Source organism: Alligator sinensis, unplaced genomic scaffold (assembly GCF_000455745.1).
Source record: "Alligator sinensis unplaced genomic scaffold, ASM45574v1 scaffold579_1, whole genome shotgun sequence".
NCBI lineage: Eukaryota > Metazoa > Chordata > Crocodylia > Alligatoridae > Alligator > Alligator sinensis.
The window spans coordinates 1195128-1220341 of NW_005842023.1; the positions used below are offsets into that span (position 1 = coordinate 1195128).

Consider the following 25214-nt stretch of genomic DNA (forward strand, 5'->3'; position numbering starts at 1 on the left):
TAGGGAAAGGAAGAGATTATTGAAGTTAAAATATAACTAGGTTCATTATTTGTCATTGAATCTTTCTGGTGTTCTGAAATCCTGAAGCATCTTGTTCTACCCCACACACAGTTATTTGGTTGGTTTGTTTGCAGGATTACTCAAAAACATTTTAAAGCAAAATCATTCAAAATGCACACTGGAGACTTTTATAACCCTCAATACCCTATACATTAGTGCAATTTAGGGCTTATTTTAAATCAAACATTACACCTAGTGAGTTTAAAATGTTCTTGATTATTTATAACACACTATTCAGTTCATGCTGCCTAAAGAGGTAACATGACAGACACATTCTGCCATTCTTATATTAGCATATGTATGGTGCTGCATCCTGTTGGAGTTAAAGAGATTGTTCTTTGTATTCTGAAATGAAATTAATATGTGCTGCTTAGATTTCCCATTCTCAGTTGTAGACCTATTATCTCAAATGCGCTAGATGTCAGTATGTCATTTTGCTAGTGAGAGGTCTTTTTCTACATAGGAAAATCCGAAATGCCGGTTATTACTTCTGAGTTTGGCTGGTAATAAAGCTTAAGAAATTAAGGTTTAGTTGCATTTGTTTCCTTTTGAATTTAGCCCTCGATCAATATAATAGGAAAAGCTTTATCCTGGGTGATTTAAAAAAAAAAAAAAATAGTAGTGCTGCTTTGTTCCAATGATCTTTATGCTAATAATTAATTCAGAAAAAAAACTAATAAGACTCTGAATTAGAATTTTTTTTCTTAATCTTTTACTGAAGTTTCCAAGCACTAAAAATGCAGTATCTTCAATTCTTGTTTAGGTAATGACACTTCAAATAATTAGAAGTGTTAAAATACTTTTTATTAGCATGCCCTGTGTCCATACTTGTTTGCTTAAACTTTGTTCCTCATTTTGGAAAACTTGAGATATAGGGTAGCAGAATTGACTTGGTTTTGTGAAATCTTGCAAGTGTAGTAGTTGTTTCACAAATAACAGTGAATTTTTGAAATTTTACTTAACTCTCGCTTGTTTCAACTTTGTCAATCTTGAAATCAGAATACTTGCTCTGGTTTTGTTAGCTCTCGCTGTATCGGTTTAACTGTAACATTTAGTTTCAGGGCCTGAGACAAAAATCTAGTTTTGGTGGTTACTCTGTCTGCTGAAACAGAAAACTGAAAAGAAAATGATCGTTTAATGTATTGGCTTAGCAGTCTAGCACATACTTTATAACTATAATAAAAGAAACGTAAGAGCTTTTAATTGAATATAGCATCTTGCGAAAATTGGTATGAATAACCATGAGTAAGACATAGAAAGTGTGTGTGTAAAGGAAGGTGAAGGCTTCTGTAGGGAGGTAATTAAGGATGTAAAAACAACATTTGGAGGGTCAATAACGCTGAATTACGAAGTGTTGCTTGTTCAGCCTACATAATGACTATAGGAGCTTTCACTGCTTTAATTGCTGAGTTCCTTTTTGTTGTTGTTGGGTTTTTTGTTTAGTTGGAGCATAGACCGCTGGTTCACATTTAACATGTATAAGGAAGTCTCTTTGCATGGATAAAAGCACTTATTTTAGTTTAATGAAAAAATTGGTTTGATTTACTTTAAGAAGTGGCTCATTTTGAAGGAGACATGGAAAACATGCAAGTGTTGAAGGAAAGCTTCAGCAAGGTGGTACTAGCAACAGCAGTCACTTAATTTGGATTTGTTTCTTCACGTGACATTTACCTTTCAGCTCTTGTAATTTGTTAAGGTTTTGTCTTTAGTTAAAGAAAACACTTTATGAATTTGATAAATTTATTTAATTTTTAAAGGGTGGGGTTGGACAGCTGAGAACATAAAGCTGGTCTTTCCTATGGAAAAAAAGTGATGTCTGTCTTTCTAGCAGATGACAGAATGCAAGCTTTCTTTTGTGGGGGGGGGCGGAAAAACAGTTGAAATTGTATACATTATGAAAATTATCATAATACCTTCCCAACTGTATCAACTTAATTGGCTTTCACCTGGCAGAGTCAAGCATTTACATTTTCAAGCAGAATTGCAGCTTTCTGAATAAAACTCGTTAAGTAATTCCATTGGTTGTCATTCCATTGGACCTCTGTGTTGTCATGATAAACATGTACCCTAAGTCAGAAAATCTATACATCCATGATTTTGGCAGGTCCTGGCTTGTTCTTTGCCAAAATTCTAAAATTACAGACATAAATATAAGAGTGAAATCTATATCCCTTCTGCATATTAATAATGTGCAAGCCAAGAGCATCTGAAAGTCTTTGAGTCTACTGCATTTATATGTTCCGTTGACATAAACTGTTCTGTTCTGGTTGGAGGTCCCTTTGGGACAATTCTTAGATATTATCTGCAGTGTGTGCACACAGGAAAGACAGTGATGTCTCTGGGGCATAAATACACAAAGAACATTATGATCTCAAGTGGGTTATTTTATGATCACATAGGCAGCAGCGTTCAACAGTTAAATAACTTCCTGTTGCCAGTGTCTGCAATGTGCAGCCAGCTAAAAAAAAATTCAAAGGTACATGAAAAAGAAAAAGCTAATTCAACAGGGCAAGTCTAGTTATTAAAGGTAAAATATATCCATCTTTCTTTCTTTCTTTGGGGCAGTGGGCAAAGTGTCACCTTGACAACCCCTGCCCGTTACAGAACACAATGTAGTCTTTCTTCTGTGGTCCGTACAGTTTGAAATGAGTGCTGTTGATTCTGAGATTTCTCACCGTCGAGGACCAATATTTGGTGATAGGTTGGGTTTTCCAAACGCTGCTGAGTATTGCCTTGACTCCGCTTCAGTTAAAGTCATGGGGAGTCATGATTTTTACTGTTGTTGGGGACAGTTGGACTATTGCTGGGTACTTTTCAGATTCCACCCACAACTCATTTTGTGTTTGTCATATTTTGCTTGGGTGACTTATTTCTTTGTGCCATGGTGTTCCCCACTACTGTCTTCTAAAATGCTTAAAGGTGATGTGCATAGATGAAGTATGACATACTCCAGCTACTTTAACGATATATCTGCCAAATGGACTAATTAACCATAAGCAAAGGCACTCCTAAGAGGTAAATAGTACTCCTTGGTAGCACCTCCTTGGGTTTGTTGGAAGTCATAGGCACTCAACACCTTCCAAGACCATGCTCTGGCTGAACCATTCAGCACAATATGTGGTCTCTTGTAAGCATGAAACTAACCTACATGAGATTCTATAGTAGCTGCAAATTCACATCACTCGGGTTAAGTAACTAGCCAACTGTGACAAGAAAAAGAACATTGTGGGTCTAAAGCTCACACTACTTCTTCTTTTAAAGTCACCATGTTCTGAAAGCCCCTCTTAGCTTGACTAGAGGAAGCCATCAGTCTGTTACAGCATCTGGAATCAGTGGGGCTCCTCAAATGTGTGGGCTACAAAGGCTGGACACTTGATCTCCTAGCATGTGTTAGTCTCAGTCTGCTTTCTTCTGACATTAGTCTGGTTGGAGGATGGCTCATGAGCTCTGGGCTCTGACACTGGTGTCCAAAGCGGAGAAGAGCATTTAATGTGACCTGAAAAGGTATGTTGAACGAAGCCAGCAAATTTAGGACCAAATCCTACAACAGTGACTCTTGAGCAATCCTGTTAATGTCAAAGTCACAGCTTTTAAAGTGAAAACCATTGCATGGGACAGCCCTGAGAAGTCAGTTTTAGAAGAGCAATCTGTTGCTGATCATTCTATCACCTGCTGAGTGGATCTGTACTACTCACCCGAGTCAGTGTAAAATTTGTTCCCGAGTCCCACTCAGGAACTTCTTTATCCTAATGAAGGTGGGTTATCAGTCATCTTTGGATATCAAAGATGCTGGTTCCCTCAGCTAGCAATGGACTTAGTTTACCAGGTGAATCTCTCTTCTACTCCTCTTCTACTCCTTTCTACTTCCCCTCCCCTTCCCCCCCATGGATGTTTTGCAATGTCTCTCTTTCTGTGCATTACCCTCCCCCTCCCAAAACAGTTTTAAGCACCTGATGTGCAGCAGCTCTGTCAGAAATCCTGCAGAAGCATTTCAGCTGAGGCTGCAACCTCTCCACTGCAAGCTGCTGCTGTCTCCCTGTCAAGCAGTTCTTCCCACCCCCAGCAAATTTCCTTCACCATAGCTGTCATCCTTCTAGTAACACCCACACTCTTGCTCTGCTCCTTTCTCAGTCGTTGACTATTAACTAGCTATACTCTGGCTTCTGGCACACCTCCGGAAGCATGCTGGCAATGCCCAGATGAGTCGCAGAGCCAAGGAGAGGTAGAAACCTGGTAGCTGAGTGACTGTGAAGAGTGCACTGATTGAGGGACTTGCTCTGACCATGCCCCTGTTGTTCTAACAGTTGACAAACATAGCTGGTAATGTGTCAGTTTATTGGCTGAGCGGTGTCAAAGCCAAAAGTGGGGTGAAAGATCACTGCTCCCCTGAACCTTGTATGAGCTGGATCATTCTCCAGGCCCCTACAAAGGAGGGGATGGTATGGGAGGCTCATGTTGATGGCATGTGGATCATGCTGATGGCATATGACTGCAGGGAATTTTGATGGAGGGTTATTCTGGAATACATTGAAGGAGCAACATTGAGGGAAACAGAGGGAGGGCATTAGGCCACAGAGAAAGGTAGTTCTGGCTTAAGGGGCTGTCAAAAAGAATAGTTTTTGCATTGTGCCATGGGCTGGATTCAAGTGCTCTTGTAACAAAGGCTAGATGGGTGTCTACCTCTGTTATTGGGGAAGCTTCAATGACTCCAGCCCTTTTCTGATAATTGAGTGAAACACTTTTATGGACATATGGTACACTTCAGTCCATGGAAGAATGTTGCAATAGAGAAATTACTTGGTTGTAGATAAAACATAAGAATACCCCGTACAGTATATGCGTTTGGGTTTTTATATGGCCAGTATGCCTTGCATTTTAATAAGATTGTGTAATTGCATGACTACACAAATCAAGCTGAATCATTGTGTCCTATTAAGGTATAATGTTTGTGAAGCTTTACATGAACTAGTATTGCTACAGAAGAGGTGTCAATATAATAAGCTAAGTTAAGGTGCTTGTAAGACTGTTTTCCAAAAGAAGCCTTTATCTGAGCCATTTGTTTTGGGTTTGTTTTTTTTCCTACTGTATTATACTGTGCTCATGAATGTGGTAACTGAGTATCCAATCTAAAACCTAGAGAAGTCAGTGGAAAGACATCCATTGATGTCAATGCCCTTGGATTGGGCTTGTGCATTTCTCTACTAAACTGTGGGTGCATCTACATGTGCAGTTAATGTGCTTGAATTTTCTGTGCAGAAAATTCAGGCATGTTAAACAGCTCCCAGGCATGTTCCTGATGGCTCATGTTCAGATGCAAATTTGCTCCCCTTGGGAGCAGTTCAGTCCATGGCTGCTCCTGCTCTCCTCTTCCCTACCTCCATGTAGCAGCCAGGCAGGGGCCATGAGCATCAAGCCTGGGCTCCAGGGAGTGGGGTGGGAGGAACTGTCCTGGCTTCAGGGCTGCTCCCTCCCAGCTGCATGGAGACTGGGGCTGGCTTTCAGCTCCCTGGAGCTGCCCTGGAGCTGGTACAGCTCCCCCAACCAGGTGGAGATTGGTAGCATTTGAGGCCCTATGCTGCGTGGGCTGACCAAGAGCAAATTGCTCTCAGTCAGGGTCTGCACATGTGCTTTGGCATGTTGGCTAATGTGCCATTTTTCTAGTATCTGTATGTGTTGGTACTAGCAAACAGTGCCTTAGACCAGGCGCGGGCAAAATACAACCCGTGGGCCACATGTGGCCCGCCAGGCACTTCTATCTGGCCCGTGACACCCCCGAACAAATTGTGCACTGCCGAGCCCTTCCACCCACGAGGGTGGGAGCAAGGCACCTACACCTGCCCCATTATATCCTTTTATATATCCTGCCTTGCTCCCACCCTTGTGGGTGGAAGGGCCCGCTCCACTAGCAGTGGCGGGGCTACTTCTGTGGGATCCCCCTGTGTCCCACTCCCTCCAGGTAGCAGGTAGGGAAGCTGGGAGCGGGGGCTGGGGCTGGCTGCAGTGCAGAGCCCATGCCCGGGGGGGTGGCAGCAGTGTGGAGCTTGGCTGACAGGGGAAGGGTATGGGGCCCCCTCCACATACCACCCCCCATAGCATGCAGCTGTGGCAGGCAATGGAGGCAGCAGCAGCCTTTCCCCGGGGAGTGCCAGGGAAACAAATGGCCCTGTGGGGGCTGCGCTTCTCACTGCAATGTACAGCACTGGCCAGAGCCAGGCACCAGTGCCCCCACCTGCTGTGCCATGCGGGGTGGGGAGACGGTGTCCCCACACCATGCGGCCATTGACAGCTCACTAAACCTTGTTAAGCGGCCCTCCACCTGAAATAATGACCCGCCCCTGCATTGGACTAACGCACAGTCATTTGTATGCACCAGTAGACGGTGGCACTTATACAGACATCTTGTGTAGTTGTACCCTGTATGTTCTTAGAAAAACATGGCTTTGACAAGTCAAGTAGGCAATGCATTTCAAGAGTGTTTTTAATAGAGTGCTTAGTAAATGTTAGATAAGTAGCAAAGTGAGCAATGACAATAAAAATAGTCCGCTATGAATATTGTCTAGTTTTCATTATACATAACTGCATTTTTTTCAATACCTCAAAAGGGATGATCTAACTTCCCTATTTGAGCTCATAACTTATTTTAATAGTGGCTGACTAAGAGAATGAGGACACCTTTTTGAAGACAAGGTTGAGGTTTAAAGCTTTCCTAAAAAGAAAATTCTCTCCCAAATGCCCTTGTCTTTTGGTTGTGTTGTTAAATAAGTAAGGAGAAATGATTGAATGCGACTACCAGAAAAAAAAGCTTTCTAATAAATCTGCTTTCTCAGAATGAATGCTAGAAATTCAAGAGTGCATAAGATGTCATAACAGCTTAATGTCTGATGAAACAAAACAGTAAGTTGCCTAAGACAAGGAAAGTGTAGGGTTTTACACCTATTTGATATAGATGCTTTCATTTTAAAGAGCTTGCTGCAGAATCTCAGGGTAAGCATGACTAAGCTGGCTGCTTGTTCCTTAGCAACAAAAACACATGTAAAAATAACATTTTAAGTCTGGGCAAATGAGGCAATATCTGGAATCTTATTTACAATTGTACATCTCTGTAAGAATCAATGGAGTTGTGCCAGTGTGAAAACCAAATATGTCCATTGATTGTTAAGTATGATGCTTCTGTCTTAATACTGCTGTCTCATTCCTAATTATTTTTCTATACAGGGAGTGAAGTATCTGTGCATTCCTACTGCGGATTCACCCTCGCAGAACTTGTAAGTTGTGTGTGCATCTGTTTGTTTAAACTCAGTACTACCATGCTTGCTTTGAAACTTGATCTTGATTTTGATCTCTTGTCAGTTATATATCAATGTAGTTTTAAGCCAATATCCAATTAGAGGAAGTGGACCTATTTTGGATTCAGATTTTCCTGCCTCCTTATGAGGTGCATGCAGTCTCCTCCAAAGCATCTGTTGCCGGCCACGGTCAGCGATGGGGAGTCTGGTTGTTTGTATGTTGCTGTGTTACTGTCCTACGTGCATTGGTAATCTATTCGTGCAGAGCAGTTTTGTCCCAGTCACGGGCTTCCCAGTTCCCCCACTGCCCCTAGAACTCTCCTCCCCAAGATTTTTGATCCAGTAACTGGATGGTGTTTCGGAAATCCAAAGGGTAACCGTAACATATTTCATAACTATGCTTGGATGGCGGCCAAGTCTTCCTTCTAGTGTTCACTGTTTGTGTTGGGGAGTGATGAAGGGGTTTCAGCTACTTCCTGCTAAGTAATTATATAGAGAAACAGAAGTAGTTGAAAAGGCCTGGCACTTACGGAAGGAAGCACAGCACTGCTTTTTCTCTCAGATCAGAGCAATATTCTGGCTGATGCTTTCGGTGGATATTTTTAGAGGTGTTTTTTTTTTGTTTGTTTGTTTTTTTGTGCCGTGGCGAGATTCTGGCATGGCATTTGACATATCAAAACTACTTTTTTTGCTCTTTTCATTAGCACGTATTTCTGAAATTGCAAAAACCCATTTCTGACAATTTTGTGGCGTGGGAATGTAGATCATTACCCTGTTTCCTCCTTACTCTTCCTTTTGTCGTCTTTTTTTTTTTTTTTTTTTTTTTTTTTAATACCCTTCTTTCTAGAATTGCAAAGCACCTGAATTACAAGCACTTTGCACATAAAAACCAGCCTCTGATTAAAGGACACTCTAAGCAGGTCCTAGGCTGCTGTTTTGTTTCTAAGTGTTTTCTTTTGAAGTAAAAGAATGGAGTAGGATTTTCTATATCCACCATTTTAGTTCTGAAACAAATTTGTGTAATATTTGGGGGGGTTGGCGGATGAAGCGTGGACAGATTCCTAGTTTTGGAAGTTCCTTTGTTCACTTACCAGACTGAAGAGACTATGGGCCATTTTAGTAGTTGTCAATATTTTCAGATGCACAGTGTTTGCAAATCTGCCCCCTCCACTAATTAGAAATCTGGATCAGTTCATATACAGAAATATAAAGGACAAAATTTTCAATAGATGTTAATAGCAGCATACAATTCAACCAGTCCTCATCACCACATATCAAGGAATTACCCTGAAAAACATTAAGCACTCATGCTTTCTGGCACTGTAGCAAGACTTTTAAAGCATCGATAAGAAAATAAAGTATTTGCATGAGAATTGCTTATGAATGCTGCAGGTATCCACAATACTTGCTTCAACATCAAATGGCTGCAAGCAGTTTTTGTTATTTCTAATATTGATATACTCCATCACTTAAAACTTGATGAGTAACTGACTTTTCGTTTTTCTTATAATAGAAGAAGTCAAGTAAATCAATGCAGGCCATATAAATATGGATGTTGTTTTTTCCTAGTATAACTTCATAAAATAAATGGAATTGGTTTTAACAGGTGGTAAGAATCTGATGTCATTTTATTGAACAACAACTGAAAATGTTTGTTGTAGTTTGTAGGAGAAAAAAGCCCATCATTCTGGCTTGCCTGCTATCAATGGGTAGGGCTGACTGCTGTAAAGGAAGAGAACAGTGTTGTCCTGTAACATATTGCACACTGTTCCATTAGCTTTTAATGTCAGTAAAACTGACTAGGAACACACAAGATGATTTTTCAGCAGAGCTGACAGCAGGCTTTTCAGGGGGAAAAAAATGCTTTTGAGGCACTGCTTCAGTTTCTCTGCAGCTGTTGATGCCTGGTGAAGGGTACCATATGATATCTGAGCACTGCAGATCCTAGGATGGTGCATTATATATTTGCTAATACCCTCTAATTCAAAAAAATCTTTTTCCATTGGGGAGCTCTCTTTTTTGACATGCATAAAGTACAAGTCCTTTTTGTATGATAAACTTAAGCACTTTTTTCCTGAGAGAAACAAAGTAAAACAAAATATAATAGTGAATTGGGGACATATTGCATTCATTGAATCTGTTTGATAATTTGGGTCTTCTACCTTATCTATGCCTGATCTAAAATGTTAAATTAAGCAGTCACTTTTGAGATACAGAACATTTTCTTAGAGTTTCATGCGAGTTCGACTTCAGGCCACTAGATTTTGCTGGCCATTAACTTATCTAGGAATGTCCTATTACAAAACTAGCTCTTTCCTTCTCGTGTGTTTCTAAGGAATTAGGTCAATTATACTAACTCATTGGCCATCCTGGTTGCCACCTTGCATGTCCCATTTAGCTTAGTTACCATTCCAGCCAACCTGTTGGGGCCACAGCAGCAAAACATCAAAGAAACAGACAAAAGACCAAGCTGGTAAGATAAGGTCATTGACTGTTATAAGGAAAGCAATCTAACCTATATGAATCATAAAAAAAAACAAAAAACCCAACAACCAGATATCACTTTTTAACCCAAAGCACTTCTGAAAGTTCAATTTAAACACTGCAGTACAGAGCTGAAATAGAAACTTGTGTTGGTTCGCCCAGCTTGTCATTCGAGAAGTGTAGGTAGCTATTCTCACAGGACTGTTTCGTGTGGCCTGGCCCCAGTGACGTTCTTAAGGAGGGCTGGAGTGCAAAGCATTGGTTAAGCTGGGAAGTGTAAGTGTACAAACAGGATGCTGTGTATAACAAAATTGTCTTTGCATTGAGTTTTCAGCCCAATAAATAGACTTTTGAATGTTCAACCCTCCCGTGTAACAAATATTGATTTGGTGTTCCATTATTAATGTACAATTTGTTTACCGTAGTGCCTTGCAGCCACATAGCTGCAAGGCACTAAGGTAAATTTTCTTTATTTGCATTATGTTTTATAATTAACACTTTGAGAGAGTTGTTTTTCTTAGGATAGCCTTGAAATTGTAAATGGAGCATAAACCAAAGTGTTTTATTTAGTAAAACGTTTTCTAGGTCACTTCCATAGTGTTTCAAGCAACTTTGGTGGGGCGGGGGACGTCAGTCTCCCATTTAGCAGGGATGTAAAGAAAAGGTGGTCAGGGTAAATCGAGACAAAACCACAAGTTTTTAACTCTTCTAAGCAGTGACCTCTTGGAGAGAGTATTTACTTGAGGTACTATGCTGGTGGCATGCCCTGAGTATTCTTTTTAAATATTCCCTAATTTACTCTGTGACTATATCATTTGTCAGGTGCTTCTGCTGCCTATAGGTTAGTCCTGCAAGCAAAATGCAGGCACCACATGTCGTCACAGTTTTTGCAAGTCACTTTTTTTAGGAGGGTGAAAATAGGTGGTTTTGATTGAAGAAAAATTTTTGTTAGAAAGTATTTTTTTTGTTAAAATTAAAAAAAAAAAAGTTTTTTGGTTAAATCCAAGCCCACTGGAGGTTTCTCAAGCTGAATTTTCTTCCTCAGAAAGCTGTTTTCATTAACAATACACCACGTTTTTTCGGTTTAAAAGTGCCTTGGGGAGTTTTTCCATCCTTTCTAGTCAGAGCTTGAGGTACAGTAACCGTACAGAATTTCTGCAGGCCCTGTCATAGTTCAGCATTGTCCTTCTTACTCTGGGGTGACCTACAGAGACTGCGGATAAATGCATCTACTTTATTTGTAATATATTGCATCATCTTGATTTCTTTTGCTAACTATTATTTATGTTTTCTTTGCTCTTTCTCTTTATATGTTGTCTCTTTGTTGCATCCTATGCTTGGCTTTTTTAAGACCTAATTGCCAGTTGCTTCATCAAAACTTGGGAGGAGATATTTTTTTAGCTTGCCTGTTCAGCCCTTGGGCACATTGGCATTCATCTGTCCTTTTGACTTCATATGTTTTGGCTTAATGAGCGCAGTACCAACTTTCCTTGCTTCTCCCGTGGCTCTTGAAAGATTCCATATGGATATGCTGAATTATTTTAAATGATTTTCTTGACACTTTTGCCTCCTTTTAACTGATTTGAAAGTCTACCCATGGGGAATTCAAAATGAGGTAAGCCCCCTTCGGTAAGCATGCCAAGGTGACCGGTGATTCCAGTGATCACTGCCCTATTGTGTGACCCATGAAACAGTGACTGGGCTTTTTTGAGAACGAAGTTATATTGAGTCTCTTTTCTCTTATGCTTAAGAATGAGCTACTTTAGAAATTAGTCATTTAGTTGACTAGTAAGCAGGCTAGATGTCTGCCAAGGTACTTAATTATATACTGATGTGAAATTCAACTGGTTTTCATGAGGGGAGTGAAAAGTTCATTAACCTAGCAGATTCTCACAAGCATGCTCGGGTCTTTATCAGTGCTCTGATGTGGAGGTTTGTGTTGTCTAACTCCAACTGCAACTCTTGACTTAAGCTGAATGGAAAGCCTTTAATGGGTTCTCATGATGATTATTAGCTTAAATCTTAAATAACATTAGTTTAAATTGGAATAAGAGTCCACGTTTGTTTAAAACTGATCTATGAAGTAAACTAGTGCAAATCTATGTATAGGCAAGACAGTTTTCAGAAACTGACATTCATGAACTCAGTGTGTTTGGGAATTAAACTGTTTGCATTTGGCTCTGAATGGTGTCATTTTGGTACCACTGCTTTTGTTTTGGGCTCCTTGATCTCTATAATAAACATTGTGCACTGAAGTCCCACTGTAGGTGAATAGGACAAATGATTAGGCAATGATGGGAAGCAAGGAAAACTTGGTAAACCTAACAGGATGCCTACAATTCTTAGCCATTTAGTAGTGGTAATAGCAGAATAGATTGTAAGTTTCTCTTATCAGGCAATTGTTTTCTGCACACGTTCCAAGAGAGGAGCATGTGGGAGCAGGGTAAAGGTGTTGTAGCTTTGTGAGTTGTGGCTAAAGAGTTTTGCTGCCTTGTCAGAGGTGACACAGCAGAAGGCTTCTCTTTCCTGGAGAAAAGGAGCATTGAGCCATTCGTATTAGCTAGTTGAAAGGCAAAGAGGGACTTTACGGTAAAGGAATGGGACAGATAAAAAGGTGAACCTTTCAAAGTAAGGAACAGAACTTGGTGTTTGATATAACAGTCGAGGGAACTTATGCTTAATGGGAGAAGTGGTGAAGTTAGAGGAAGGAGCTGAGAATTACACTGTGAGCAGCATTTTGAAAGGATTTGAGTGGGGGAGACAGCAAAGCTAGAGGTAGAGTCTGGAGTAGGAAAGAGGACGTGTTCAGAACTTGCATTTTGGCATCCTAGGAAAGAAGGAAAAGATTAATTTGGAGATGCTGTGCAGAGAGAAACCATGCCATTCAGGCAAGGATAAATCTGAAATTAGACTTGAGTGATAGATAGGGAATTGCTGGTATCTGCTATGATGGATAGAAGGCTTGCCCTCCCTCAGGAACTCTGGCTGGACATCCACAGGGAGAGGTCAGGAAGACAGACCAAACTATTTGTTTTTCTGGAAGGTTAAGCTACGTATTTGCCAGTCTTTGGAGTAAAGTATTTGCCAGCAGTTGCTAAAGAGTTGTACATGAGATCAGTTTTTCTTCAGTTGGAGAATAACCTTAGCAATTGTATGGGGTTTTTTGACCAATACAGACTTTTTTGCAAATACCGCAGTTAGTTCTGTATTCTGAAAGCAATGTTAAGTAACTTTTCATATATTTTTCTCTGGATTTCTTAGCTGTGATTTTATTAAAGTAAGGACTTTTTATTTTCTTCTTTCTTCTATATTTAGGACAAGACATTTCAAGGAGAGCATCAACTTTATCCATGAGTGTCGCCTTAGAGGTGAGGGCTGTCTTGTTCACTGGTACGTATGTCAGTTGCTTAAGAGCATTCTTATTTTTACCCCTCTTATTTTGTTGTCTTAATAAGTTAGAGTTCTTCCCTCTTTTTTCCATTTGTAATGTTAATACATTTTGCAAAGCAACAGCCCTCGTCATCTAAAGGTCCCGGGAGCTTTACAAACTTACCTGCTCCACTGGGAATCACAAATCGGTAAGTGGCTGTTTCAGAGTACAATGTGCTAGTTGTAGATCCAGGAGTAGACCCTAAAGTTTTGGTACCCCACTCCTCTGCTCACTTTTTTTTACTATCCATCCTCTTGTCTTTTAACAATGAATTTCACCATCATCTCTTTTTCCCGTTAAGATTAATTGCCCTTTTTTCTTCAAGGTTAAACCTATAATCTCAATCACTTTATTAGGTGCTCTTGCAGATTTGATTCTCCCACTCTCCTGGCAGCATCATGCACCCTGGTGCCGCCCCCCACGCACACACCTGGCACCTCACCCTAAGCTTCCTGGCTGTGGGCTTCACAGCTGCACCACACCTCTCAGGTGTCTCGGATGGTGGGCTCCCCCTTCCTAGGTGTAACAGCTCCACACCCAAGGTAGCTGCAGCAGTTGTGGTCACAACTATTTTTACACCCCTCCACCTGCAGCTGATGCCCCAGTCACTCCTGCCTAGCTCTGTGGGCTGCACCACCTTGCCCCCTGAGGTGGGGAAGGGAGCCCGGACACCCTGGCTCATTCTGCACCCGGAGCAGTTAGGGGGACTTGTGGTTGGGTGGGAGCCTGGGGCCACCATTTAAGCCCTTGCAGGCTGCCAGTCTCTTGTGGGCCGCCAGTTGGACAGCCCCTCATCTATCACAAGAATTGTCATGTAATGATTTAGAGCGAGAGACCTGGATTCTAATCCTCCGTCTGCCACTGGCTTGTGTTTGGAAGTGGGCAAGTTATTTAAGTTTTGCATCTCTCTGTTTTTTCCCCCTTATACATGGCCATAAAGGTGAAGCTGTTGTGAACGTACTCCATTTAGGTTTTTTCAAAGCACTTTGAAAATCTTATGCAAGTCTTATCTACAGTAAGATTCTCCTTACTTCTCTCCCTAGAGTAGTAAGGATGCTTAGGCAGACAAGGTTCCTTGGGTGAATTTGATATCTTTTATTAGACCAACCCAAATAGTTGGAGAATAGTACTTTTTCTGTTTCTGCCAAACTTCTTTGCACTGGAAGGTACAATGATCGGGTGTTTATGGATGTGCTCCTGGAGGGGCGTGTGGTGTGGGTGGTGCTTTAATTAGCAAACTGAGCCAATTAAAAGTGCCTACGCGTCAAGTGTATTGGTGTCCCTGTGCTGAAAAAATGGCAATGGGGCATGTTCAACTAAAATAAAGCTTGTTCACCGAACTTTAGTTCAAAGTGCCTCGTTGCCATTTTTCAGTGTGGTGACTGAAGGCTGTTGGAGAACAGTCAGTTTCCATGCTCCATGATTAATCAAGCCTGCTCTGATGTGCTGGATTTACAGCACACTGGAGCAGCCTCTCTGCATGTCTGTATGTGCCCATTATTACCAAGTCATAGAGGCAGCATCTATTGAAAGCACATCCGTAATAGATGTAACTGCAGAATGTGAAACTTTGAGCCTTGTCCTCTAGCATTTCAGATCAGTCAAAACCTTTCATTCTATGAAAACTAGTTTCATTAAAACAAAATGTCTCTTTATGCAGGATAAGGCTACTTTTTTATTATGATCCTGTTCCATGGTGGGAAAGGGAGACATAGGTGAGATGTGATTTTTGCAGTCTGGATGACTTTTCTGGTGCAAGAGGAAAAAACAAGGACAAAACTGTTGTGCGCTAGTTTGTATGGAGAGATGTGTGTTTTGTTTTTTTCCTTTACTAATCTCATCTGAACAGAAGTTCAACCAGTCCCTCCCTCACCACTACCACGAATAGTTTCCCTCCTCTATAGTTAAAAGGTGTAGTATATAAAAAAATGTAATGCTATTTCTACCTCATGGTGACAGATGCCGTATTGTTTTAATTACCTACTTTTAGTGGAGGGAGAATCTCTCTTCCAAAAAATGTTGTGTATGTTGTTGTTTATTCATTTATGCATATATTAATTATTCATTGTTTTAGAACTCATTATCATTCATTTATAATTGAATGTATTTATTATTTAAACATTGTTGATGATAATGATAATACTATCCTATCCAGAAAGGCTCAGGTTCTGGGCAGGTAATCAGGCGCATCCCAACCAGGCTTCCCAACCCCCATTCATATCTAGATATAGAAAACCTCGTTCCACTCCCACTCTCCTACCTCAAACCCAGTGGAGAGCCTTCCTCCTAGTGTCCATCCCAAGCCCACACCCCCCTTTTCTATGGAGGGTCTGTGGCTGTCCTCCCAAATACAGAAATCCTCCTTTTGCCAATAAACACTACATTAAGCTCAAAATAACCGTAATATCGAGGGGGGGGGAAAAAAGAAGTTTCCTTCCCCACTAAAGGTCTATACTAAAGGGAGCACCTCTGTGTAGCACCCTAAGGCAGTGTCCTTATGGTGCTGTGTAAATAATGTAAAGTCTTGTTCTATTGCACCTATTTATTATCTCGTTTGTGCCACAGTCTTGCTGGAGTCTCCAGGAGTGTGACTTTGGTTGTGGCCTACATCATGACGATCACAGACTTTGGCTGGGAAGATGCACTATCTGCTGTAAGAGCTGCAAGATCATGTGCCAATCCGAATATGGGTTTCCAGAGGCAGCTGCAAGAGTTTGAAAGACATGATGTTGACCACGTATGTAATGCTTACATTTTTGTTTTAATGAACCCCCACACAACTACACTTGGGTTACCTGAGGGTGTCAAGACGTGAACAGTTAAAGGACAAATGACTCAAAATGCAACAAATTTGTAAGGTGGAAAGGCAAGGAATACTGTATTCCGTTGAATGTTAGACACCCTTGACTTTAAAATGCACCCAAGTTTTCTGGCTCTTAATTTTTAAAAAAGCCAAAGCAAAATATTAAACAAAACTACTTCCTTTTTTGGTTCATACAAAAATAACTTTTTTTTAACTTAAAAATTCTTCTAAAATACATTTTATTTTCAAGTGCAGCTTATATTGGAAGAGATTTGGTATTTTTTTTTCATGCTAAAGCAAGAAAAAATTAGTTTCTATGATCGTTAGGGAGATTTAAACTGGGTTCTTAATCTGGTTTGCGTACCTTCATCTGTGGCAAATAGTTTATTATACCTGGATCTTAATTAACAATGCATGAGCTGGACACAAATTGAAATATCATTTTTGACCTATGTAGGCTTTTGGGAATTGGGATGGCGAAGGAGGAAATGGTTTGGTGTTTTGATCCAGTAGGTGAGTGGATATAACTGAGTACAGGCAAAGAGCAAGTGTTTGAGTGGGAGAGGCTGGGTCACTTTTCTGGCTCCACTTTCCATTGCTCAGCATGTTTCTGTCTCTTAAAAATAAACAAATAAATGAGGTGAGGAAGTCTGCTTTATTTTTCATTCCCTTTTTCTTGCAATAACACAATTTAGAAATGACTGTTGCTCTTTAAATAATGCAGATTTCAACGGTAAATGTTTGTTTGTTTGTTTGTTTGTGTTGTGTGTCTGTTAAATTTAACCAAATATTTCCTGGATCCATATAGACCTTGTGTAAATGAGGGTAACTGACATTTTTTTAAAGACACAATTAGAGGGAGTTTCCAGACTGGTCTCTCTTCTGTCTTGTATAAGGGGTTAGTCATTTCATTGCTAATTGGCCTCAGCTAACAACCCTAAATGACATTGCTATATGCAAATAGCCTCATGAAGGCAGTAACGTATAATTGTATTTTTCATTTCACAATAGAGGGGTGCTGCAGTTCCTTTGCTGCAGTGCGTATATTAGGCTACAAGAAGAAATGTCCACCTTTTTAACATGATGAGTTGCAAGTTATCTTTTCTCAGTTGCAGCCCAGATCCCCAGCAGATGTGCATCAGTGAATCTCTTATTTCAGCAAGTTTTGCCAATTTATACCTGCTCATAATATGGGCCTTAGTTTTAGTATGGCACCATGGTAGTTTTTGTTATGCAAATGTGACACATTTTGGGGTTTCTGGACATGTAATCCATTAGACTTGGTTTTCTTAGCTGGTAGCCAGTGGAAATCATAGTATGCATGTGTCACTTCTGAATATTCCCTAGGCGTGCGCTAAGATTTTGGGTTTAGCCTGTGATCTCAGTGTTTGTTTGTTCTGCATGGGATGGGGACAGTTCTCCTGAAATCCTATCCCTCCACTACCTCCCTAAAAATCATATAGGTGTGGGAGCTGAGGCTGGAAGAATTGTCACAGGATTCAATTCTGTCCCTTCAAGCAGAATCGTAAAGTCAGTGTTGGCCAGCAAACTATATTCTACTCACCACTGCATTTATTCAGGTCACTCAGGTACAGGGTGCCTTTCAAGGTTTATCCTGCATGAAGCTCCTGCCTTTCTTCCCCCAAGGATTGTTAGACCAGACCAATCCTTGTGTCATAATATGAACTTTTAAAAATAATTTTTACAGTCTGTCCTGTATCTTTTTTTTTAGTAAAGGTATAAAGTCTTTCCATTTTTAGTTTTCTATATCATCTAAATCAGTGGTTCCATTTTTGCTTTTCCATAAATGACCAATGTCCTTGATTCTTCTTTGGGAGTTCCCATAGGAGGCTTTCTGCATGTCCTTCGGTGATGCCAAAACATCATGAGTAATAGCATAAACATATGTTTATTGTTCTGTGACTCATCAAAAGGAATGGCATATACTGGCCACAGTCTTTCTGGTACTCTTCTAACATGTAGCTAATGGGATCTCCAGAGTCTTATCAGATATTTCCACCATTTCCTGCTGTTGTAAGTGAGCTCAGGTAGGGCGTGTTTTGGCTCCATTGAATCTCACAAACCTGCCAAAAGGCTTCTCCCTGTGTCTGAGTCATGTTTCCCAACCTTTTCCAGCCGCAGGCACACTTACATTAATAAAAAATTTCTGCGGCACACCTGTTAAGGCATTCCCCAACCTCATACCTATTGTAGCTCATGGCAAAATTCTGTGGTACACCTGTTCATTTCTGACAATACACTTTTGTGCTGTGGCACACTGGTTGGGACATGGTGGTTTAAGTGACCTGGGACCCCTAACCTCTCAAGGAATTAATTCACTAGGATGTATGTTGCTGTCTCCCACTAAGAAACCAAGAGACGATAAACTCCATAACATGAGGCATTTTTACATAGGCACCCTCCATGTCCTATCTGCATGTTTGTCAGTATAATTTCTTATGTTAGCTTGACTAAAGTTTTGGAATCCCAAAACATTGAATCATTTTAAACCTATGAAATTAGCCCCATAACAGTGTTTCACAACATATCTGGACCAGCCAGCTGATTCCTCTGCCCATCTCCCATTGTTTTTTCTCCTCTTCTACATGATACTTTATCTTTAAATTCCAAGCTTTCCCACTGTGACCAGAAAAACTTTGATTGTGTTTTGTGTGGGGAAGTTTGTGGTATTTGAAAACAAAAAATAAGACCTTGTATTTGGTCTAAGAGCATAGACAGGAAGGAAAGCTAGCTATGCTGGAATTCGGAGCCTGTATTTTCAAGCCCAGTGTACCCAGTTTTGAAGGGACTCATGTTTCTCACTTACTGTTTTCCTTTGAGGCCAAGTAGATGGTCCAGTTTGGGCTCCTCTGTGATGTAGCCTTTTTTTTTTTTTTTTAGGGCATCTGGTCTAAGAATGGTCTGAGCCGGCATCCCACGCAGTTCACAAAGCCTACTACACATTGGCCAGCCTCTCAGTATTACCAGTTTCCCTCGTTTAACAAAGTTGATGATATCTTTTTCTAACTACCATGAACTGGGTCAAATTCCCTTTTTGCCAGGCAAATTCAATATTGAGCCATACCTATAGGACTCATATGATTGCCTTCATTTTTTCCTCACTAGCAGCTGTTTCTACCTCTGCACTGCTGCAAAAAAGTTAGTTCCTATGACCAATTTCTCAACTGCTGTTTATGGCCTCCTTTTTTTATTGATACCATTTCACTGAGCATCTAAATTGCTAGTTTATCCTGGAAATTTCCTTTAATACCTGGATATGCATGAACACAAGGTCCATAGTTCCTCTGCTCACATAAGTAGGTTTCCTCTTTCCTTTTCCTTCTAGTGCTTAGCTTCTTCTGTAGACATCTCAGAATGATGGCTGGCTCCAAGCACCATATGACCACTGAATAACTCTCCCTTTTGCCATCACAGCTGTCACTCAAGGTGGCTACTAGAAACCTTCTTTTCTTTTAATATTGAACTGAACAAAGTAAGCTTTTCCCTCAAAAGATGGTTAGTTGTAATATTATTTCCTCTTGGATAGCCTAGTCTCTCCCTTCTGGGCCTCTGTTGGCTATAAATGGGGTGAACTGTTGTTACTGTCCAATCTTGTCTAATTCCTACAACAAGCACAATTCAGTATCCAGATGGCTTGATTTTTCCCATTGAGGTCTATGATTGATTTCCTTCTGGAGCTAAATTTTTAACTCCTTAAATGCAAGTCTGTATGCAAGTCCCTTTTAGTAGGGCTGTGCAAAGCTTTGGTAGCCGATTTCGATTCTGAGGAGATTGGGCCTGAGTCGGGGACCAAACCTCCTGAATCGAATCAGCAGACCAATTAAAAGCTCTAAATTGATTTGGAAAAGCTTTGAAAAAGATATGGCTGCTACGGAGATTTGTCTGTAGACTAAACAGGTAGCTGACGGCTGCCTCCAGCTGGTAAGTCTGTTGGGGAGTGGGGAGGGAAGCAGCATGGGGGAGGGAGGGAGGGATTGGGGCTGGGGCTGAGACAAGCTTCCCAGCCAGGGTGAGGGACATGTTACTTGGGGAGGGTCGGGGTGTGAGATACGGGCATGGCAGCACTTGAAGCGGGGACCCTGCCCTGCTGCCGCTTGCTGAGCTGGTGGGGGCGGGATGCAGGCTCGCTCCAGCTGGAAGGGGGCAAGCGGCAGCAGGGCAGAGCACCCGCTCCCAGCACTGCCGTACCCGTATCCCATGCCCCCCGCATCAGCTGGCAAGCAGCGGCAAGGTAGAGTTCCTGCTCCCAGCACTGCCATGCCCACATCCCACGCAGCCCCTCTGCCCCCCTCCCCGAGTAACTTGCCTCCCCGCCCCAGCTGGGCAGCTTGTCCTAGCGCCTCCCCCAAACCCAACAGACTTACCAGCTGGAGACATCTGTCAGCTGCCTGTTTAGTCTATGGCCAAATCTCCAAAGCGGTGCCAAATCTTTCAGATGTGATTTGGCCGAATCAAATCAGGACAGTGATTTGATTTGGAGATTCGAATCTCTGTCCTCCGAATTGGCCGAATCCAAAGTGAATGCTTGCTGCTTCGCACAGGCCTACCAGTTAGCTATATATTCCTTGGTTTCCCTTGATTTGAGAGAAACTGATGGTTAACCTTTGGATCTGTCTTACCATTCTTGGATCTGTCTTACCCACCAGATCTGGGGGTTTTGCAGGTGGGTTTCCCAGTCTGTCTTGGCAGTTTATAGTTGTTGTTTTAAGAAATATGTATTGATTCTTTATGGGAGGCCTCTAGCTCTTGATTTGGAGTTGATTTTAACTTCTTTTTGGAAGTTTCCAGCTGTTGTTCTAGATCTTATTTTGCTTCTGGCCTGTTTTGGTTTCTGCGAGCAGCTCCTTATTTTTGCTCCATCTTGGCACTCAATTTTTTTTCTCATTGGAAAATGTATCCCACTTCTCACACCAGAGCTGCTCCTTTTTATTTACCATCTAGTAAAACTTAAAGAAGGAGGCATTGCATTCAGAATCTTGTCTATGTCTATCCTGACCATGTAGTTGGTCAATAAAAGATATCGCCCATAAATCTTCCAGTCCTTTCTGACCCAGGACCATAGCTCAAACAAGACCCAGTGAAAGCCCTCTGTGCAAAACATTCAAAATCTTGAGCTTCCTTGTTCTTCCTTTTGTTTGGGAAAGAAACATGTGCTTATCTGTCTCCTACAGGTATCTAAAATGAAGGCTGCTAGTTAGACTCATTTCAGCAAGGTTTAGCCCAGCCTCTAATGATTTACACATTTAAATTTTTTCATTACTTTGTTCTCTCTATACACATGAACTGTTTTAAAAGCACAATACCACATTCCAACTTGTGCATTAAACACCTGATACCTTATGTGCTATTTTGAGTGTTAAAACAAGGGCACCATGAATATGAGGAGTCCCATAACTTTTACTCTTTTTTTTTTTTTTTTTTTTGACAAGGTGCTACCTCAGTTGATTTTAAAATGCCAATTTTCTGCTACTTCCCAAGCCCATGGTGGCGTTTCTGTTGCGAGACCACCACTTATTTCAGGAGTACCTTATTCCAAATGGCGATCCAAGTCCGCAAAACCTTTATGCATATGTGTAACTTTAATGAAGTCATTGGTGTCATCCACTTCCTCAGGACAGTTCATATGCTGGGTTCCACACATGCTAATGTGTTTGTTTTGCACTTTGTGAAGCACTCGAGGTATCTTTCTTTAGATCACAAGGATTCTGCTGTAAAAGGCTTAAATGATGTAATTGAGAAATCATTTTTTACTAATGCTTTTGAAAGATAATGATACTAAAGATGCTGTTCAATAAGGAAGGCATTATTTTTGCATTTGGTCTGTGTTGATACTTAGGTGCTTCACCCACTTTGTTTGATTTCTCCAGTTCAGACAGTGGCTGAAGGAAGCATATGGAGAAAACTCCTTGCAAGATGTGCAAGAAGCCCAAAATCTTCTGATTAAATATAAAGAGCAGGCAGAGATGCAACAGGGCACTGGTGGGAGACAGTGGAATAACAACTTTTCATCATTGCCCTCCCTGTCGTACAGCAACTATACAACAGAAACCTAATTGCACAAGACTGGATAATTCTTTTCAGTTTCAAAACAAATGTCACCACGGATCACCATTTCATCCTGAAGACTGCAGAAGTTGTGTGAACTGTGCACTTGTGGAAAGCTTCTAAATGAAACTATTCTAACGTGTGTGTGTGTGTGTACACGACAGTTTTAGAGTTTATATAGTGTCAGGCTTTCTAAGTGTAAATTTCTGTGGAGAGAAGTTTGTGTCGGGATCTCGGCACCACCAAACTCTTCCTCTTCACTCCCTTCTATATTATGTGCCTCTTGAACACATGCTCATATGCACAAAATAACGTTGTCTCCAAAGGGTGCGTTTGCAAAGAGTGTGAGCACCTGTGTAGTCTTGTCTGTGCTGTGGTTTGCTATTTAACTTCTAGCTACCTCAAGAATGCTGTTCTTGGCATTGTGGTTGTAAATGCAACCATGAAAGTTTTGATTACATACTAGGTGAAGGCAAGTGTGTGTGTGTGTGTGTTGTTTCGAGCTTTATGCTTTCATTTACATTATCCATTGTTGTCATTAGTTTGAAAGTTGAGATATGGTAGAAAAATTTAAGAAACTCAAATTCCTTTCTGTATGACGGGTGTCAAAGATACAGCCTGTGGGATGGATCCAGCCTATGGAGCTCTCCCACCCAGCCTGCTGGGCTACCAGAAGGTCACAGGTAGGGTCCACTGCAGAATTTGTGGCACCTGAGTCCTAATGGACATGACAGTCAACAGCAGAGGGGTTGGCAAGTGCTGTGATGATACGACCTCATTCAGTTTATGCCCACTGGCCTTCTACTGCCATTGCCTATTGGGCTTGTCACAGCTGCCACTGCTGGCCCTGCACATCCAGCCTGGGAGGAGCCATGTGATCTGGATCCAGCCTGGGATGAGTTTGATACCCCTGCTCTATGCCAGTTAGAACCAGTGTTGGCTGATGTGATCCATTTTGTAGAAGTGCATATGTAAAGAAAATGTTAAATCGGATTAAGAACTAGGTGTCACGTTCTTTTCTTGATTACACTGATGTATATCTGGAGTAAAAGCATTGGCTTATTTTGATTTAGACCTGTTCTAACCCCAAACAGTCAGTCAGATTGTTCCAGGCTTCCACTCACGCAACTTGGAGTAGAATTGGTGCCGACACCTCTTATCTTCAGTCAGGCTTGAAAGGCTCTTGCTAAAAGATTCCCAAATAAAGTTTTCTCAACCTGCAAAGATGCTTTAAAATAATTGAGCTGGTTTAAATATGCAGCCTATCTGGAGACATGACCAGCATGATAAACAGGTTTAGCCTTATTATTATTTTTTGTTTCAATTCCTGTGATACCATGAGTTTCTGCCATTTCACAAGATGCCCTTTGGTGCCTTCTGCTGATGATTTCAGAAAGCGTGAATTCTTTGACAGACTGCAGTTGGGCTATAGGTGTAAAGTAAATCCTGATGTGTGTTCTTCTATCCCATATTTTCCATTCTTTGAAATAGAATAAAAAGTCCAATACTGCAACAATCGGGATGGACATACACTCACACAAACGCACATACAGAGCAAGCGAGTGTTCTATAGTATCGTTGCACTTTCTGCACAGTGACATTGTAGGTGCTGAAACATTTAAAATGACTTTATAACAGAAGAATAGAATGTAGACTTAGAGCCATCAGTTTACATTCATGGTAGTTCTTCCTTGCCGTATCTTTCAACTAATTGGTTGTCCCCAAAAAGTCAAGCACTGAAATGCACATTTTTTATAGCCATAAAGCCAACACTCACTTTAAGCTGCAGTCAGAAAGTAGAATCCAGGGTAAAATGGGAAGGTACATATAGTGTCCTGAAAATATTTGCTTTCTCCTTTTATTAAAAGAATGGAACAAAGTGCCTCTGGGTTAGTGGCTTTCAGTTTGGATGGGGTAAATCTTCACCTCCCTGACCTTCACTGGATTGTGCATCATCCTTGTAGACCCAGTCCACAATCCATACCACATCTCTAGTAGCACTGAGAAAATAACAGTGCTTTCCAACTAGGAAGCTGGACTCCAGTTTCCTCCTCCAATACAGTCATAGCTAGGCCATTTCTCTGTTCATTTAAGGAAGGAGAAAAGCTGATGAACATGGCACAATGTGCCCTTTTACTAGCTTTCCAATAGCTCTTGAGAGGACATTCCAGCCGTTAGATTATACAGACGGGTGATTATCAACCAGATGGCATTTTGGTAGCTGACCTTTATGGTGTAAACCATGTGCCCAGTTCTTAGGCCTTTTTGTATTTCAAAGATGCCCTCCTTTTTTTGCCTTCCACTGGAAAAATGTCAAACTTTTTAATGCTTACTGAGCATCTTGATTGAAATGTTTATCTAATTCTTTTGTAAGCTTAATACCTTTGTGTGATTGCAAGCAAATGTTTTAGCATTATCCTATAGAGAACGGGTAACTTCTTCAGTATTTCTTACCTTGACTTTTAACTTGGAGGTGTTTGTTTCCTTGATTATATTTTGTGGTTTGGGGGAGAGGGTGGGGATAGAAGAAATCCTATGGTGAATTAACTCCTTTTAAAAACCAGGATAACGTTGATTGTTATAATGTTCGATCACTGCATGTAACTAAGTCAGTGAACAATTACAGTAAATACTGCAGTCAGTTAGAAACTATAAACTTGGTAAGCTTCTTTGATTCTGTCTTCCTGTTGGCATCATAATGAAGACTTGGTTGCTTTTTCCCAATGGTTTGTATTTAATAAATACTGCACTTTTTATAAACAAAACTAAATGTTAGTAGCTTTATCTATTTGTGTATCTTGCTTGAAATAAATAAAGAATCTTTGATGGATCCCTGTTTTTTGTCTAATATCCCTACTTTGTGCAAAGAGAACCCATCAGCCTGAACTTGTTTGTTTTAGTATTTAGATCAAGCTGTTCTTTCCATTGCATAGACCTCTGCAGCCCAAGAATTGTTTCTACTCTGCATAAATTCCCATAGAGAACCTGCTAAATCAGGTTGTGTGGCACCTAAATGTGCAGGGCATAATTTCATAGATTTCATAGACATTTGGGATGGAAGGGACCCCAAAGGATCAAGTCCAGC

At 40.9% G+C, this 25214-nt stretch overlaps 1 protein-coding gene across 2 annotated transcripts in view; it reads left to right on the forward strand.

The window, feature by feature from the left end:
* Window positions 1–24959, forward strand: part of DUSP22 (dual specificity phosphatase 22) — a 60714-nt gene extending 35755 nt beyond the window's left edge. For both annotated transcript variants that reach the window (XM_006022206.3, XM_025202398.1), the window contains 4 exons: window positions 7276–7325; window positions 13146–13220; window positions 15826–15997; window positions 21952–24959. In XM_006022206.3, coding sequence (XP_006022268.1) covers window positions 7276–7325; window positions 13146–13220; window positions 15826–15997; window positions 21952–22137 — 483 coding nt within the window. In that variant the 3' untranslated portion in view covers window positions 22138–24959. The remainder of the gene's footprint in view (window positions 1–7275; window positions 7326–13145; window positions 13221–15825; window positions 15998–21951) is intronic.
* Window positions 24960–25214: the final 255 nt, after the last annotated feature.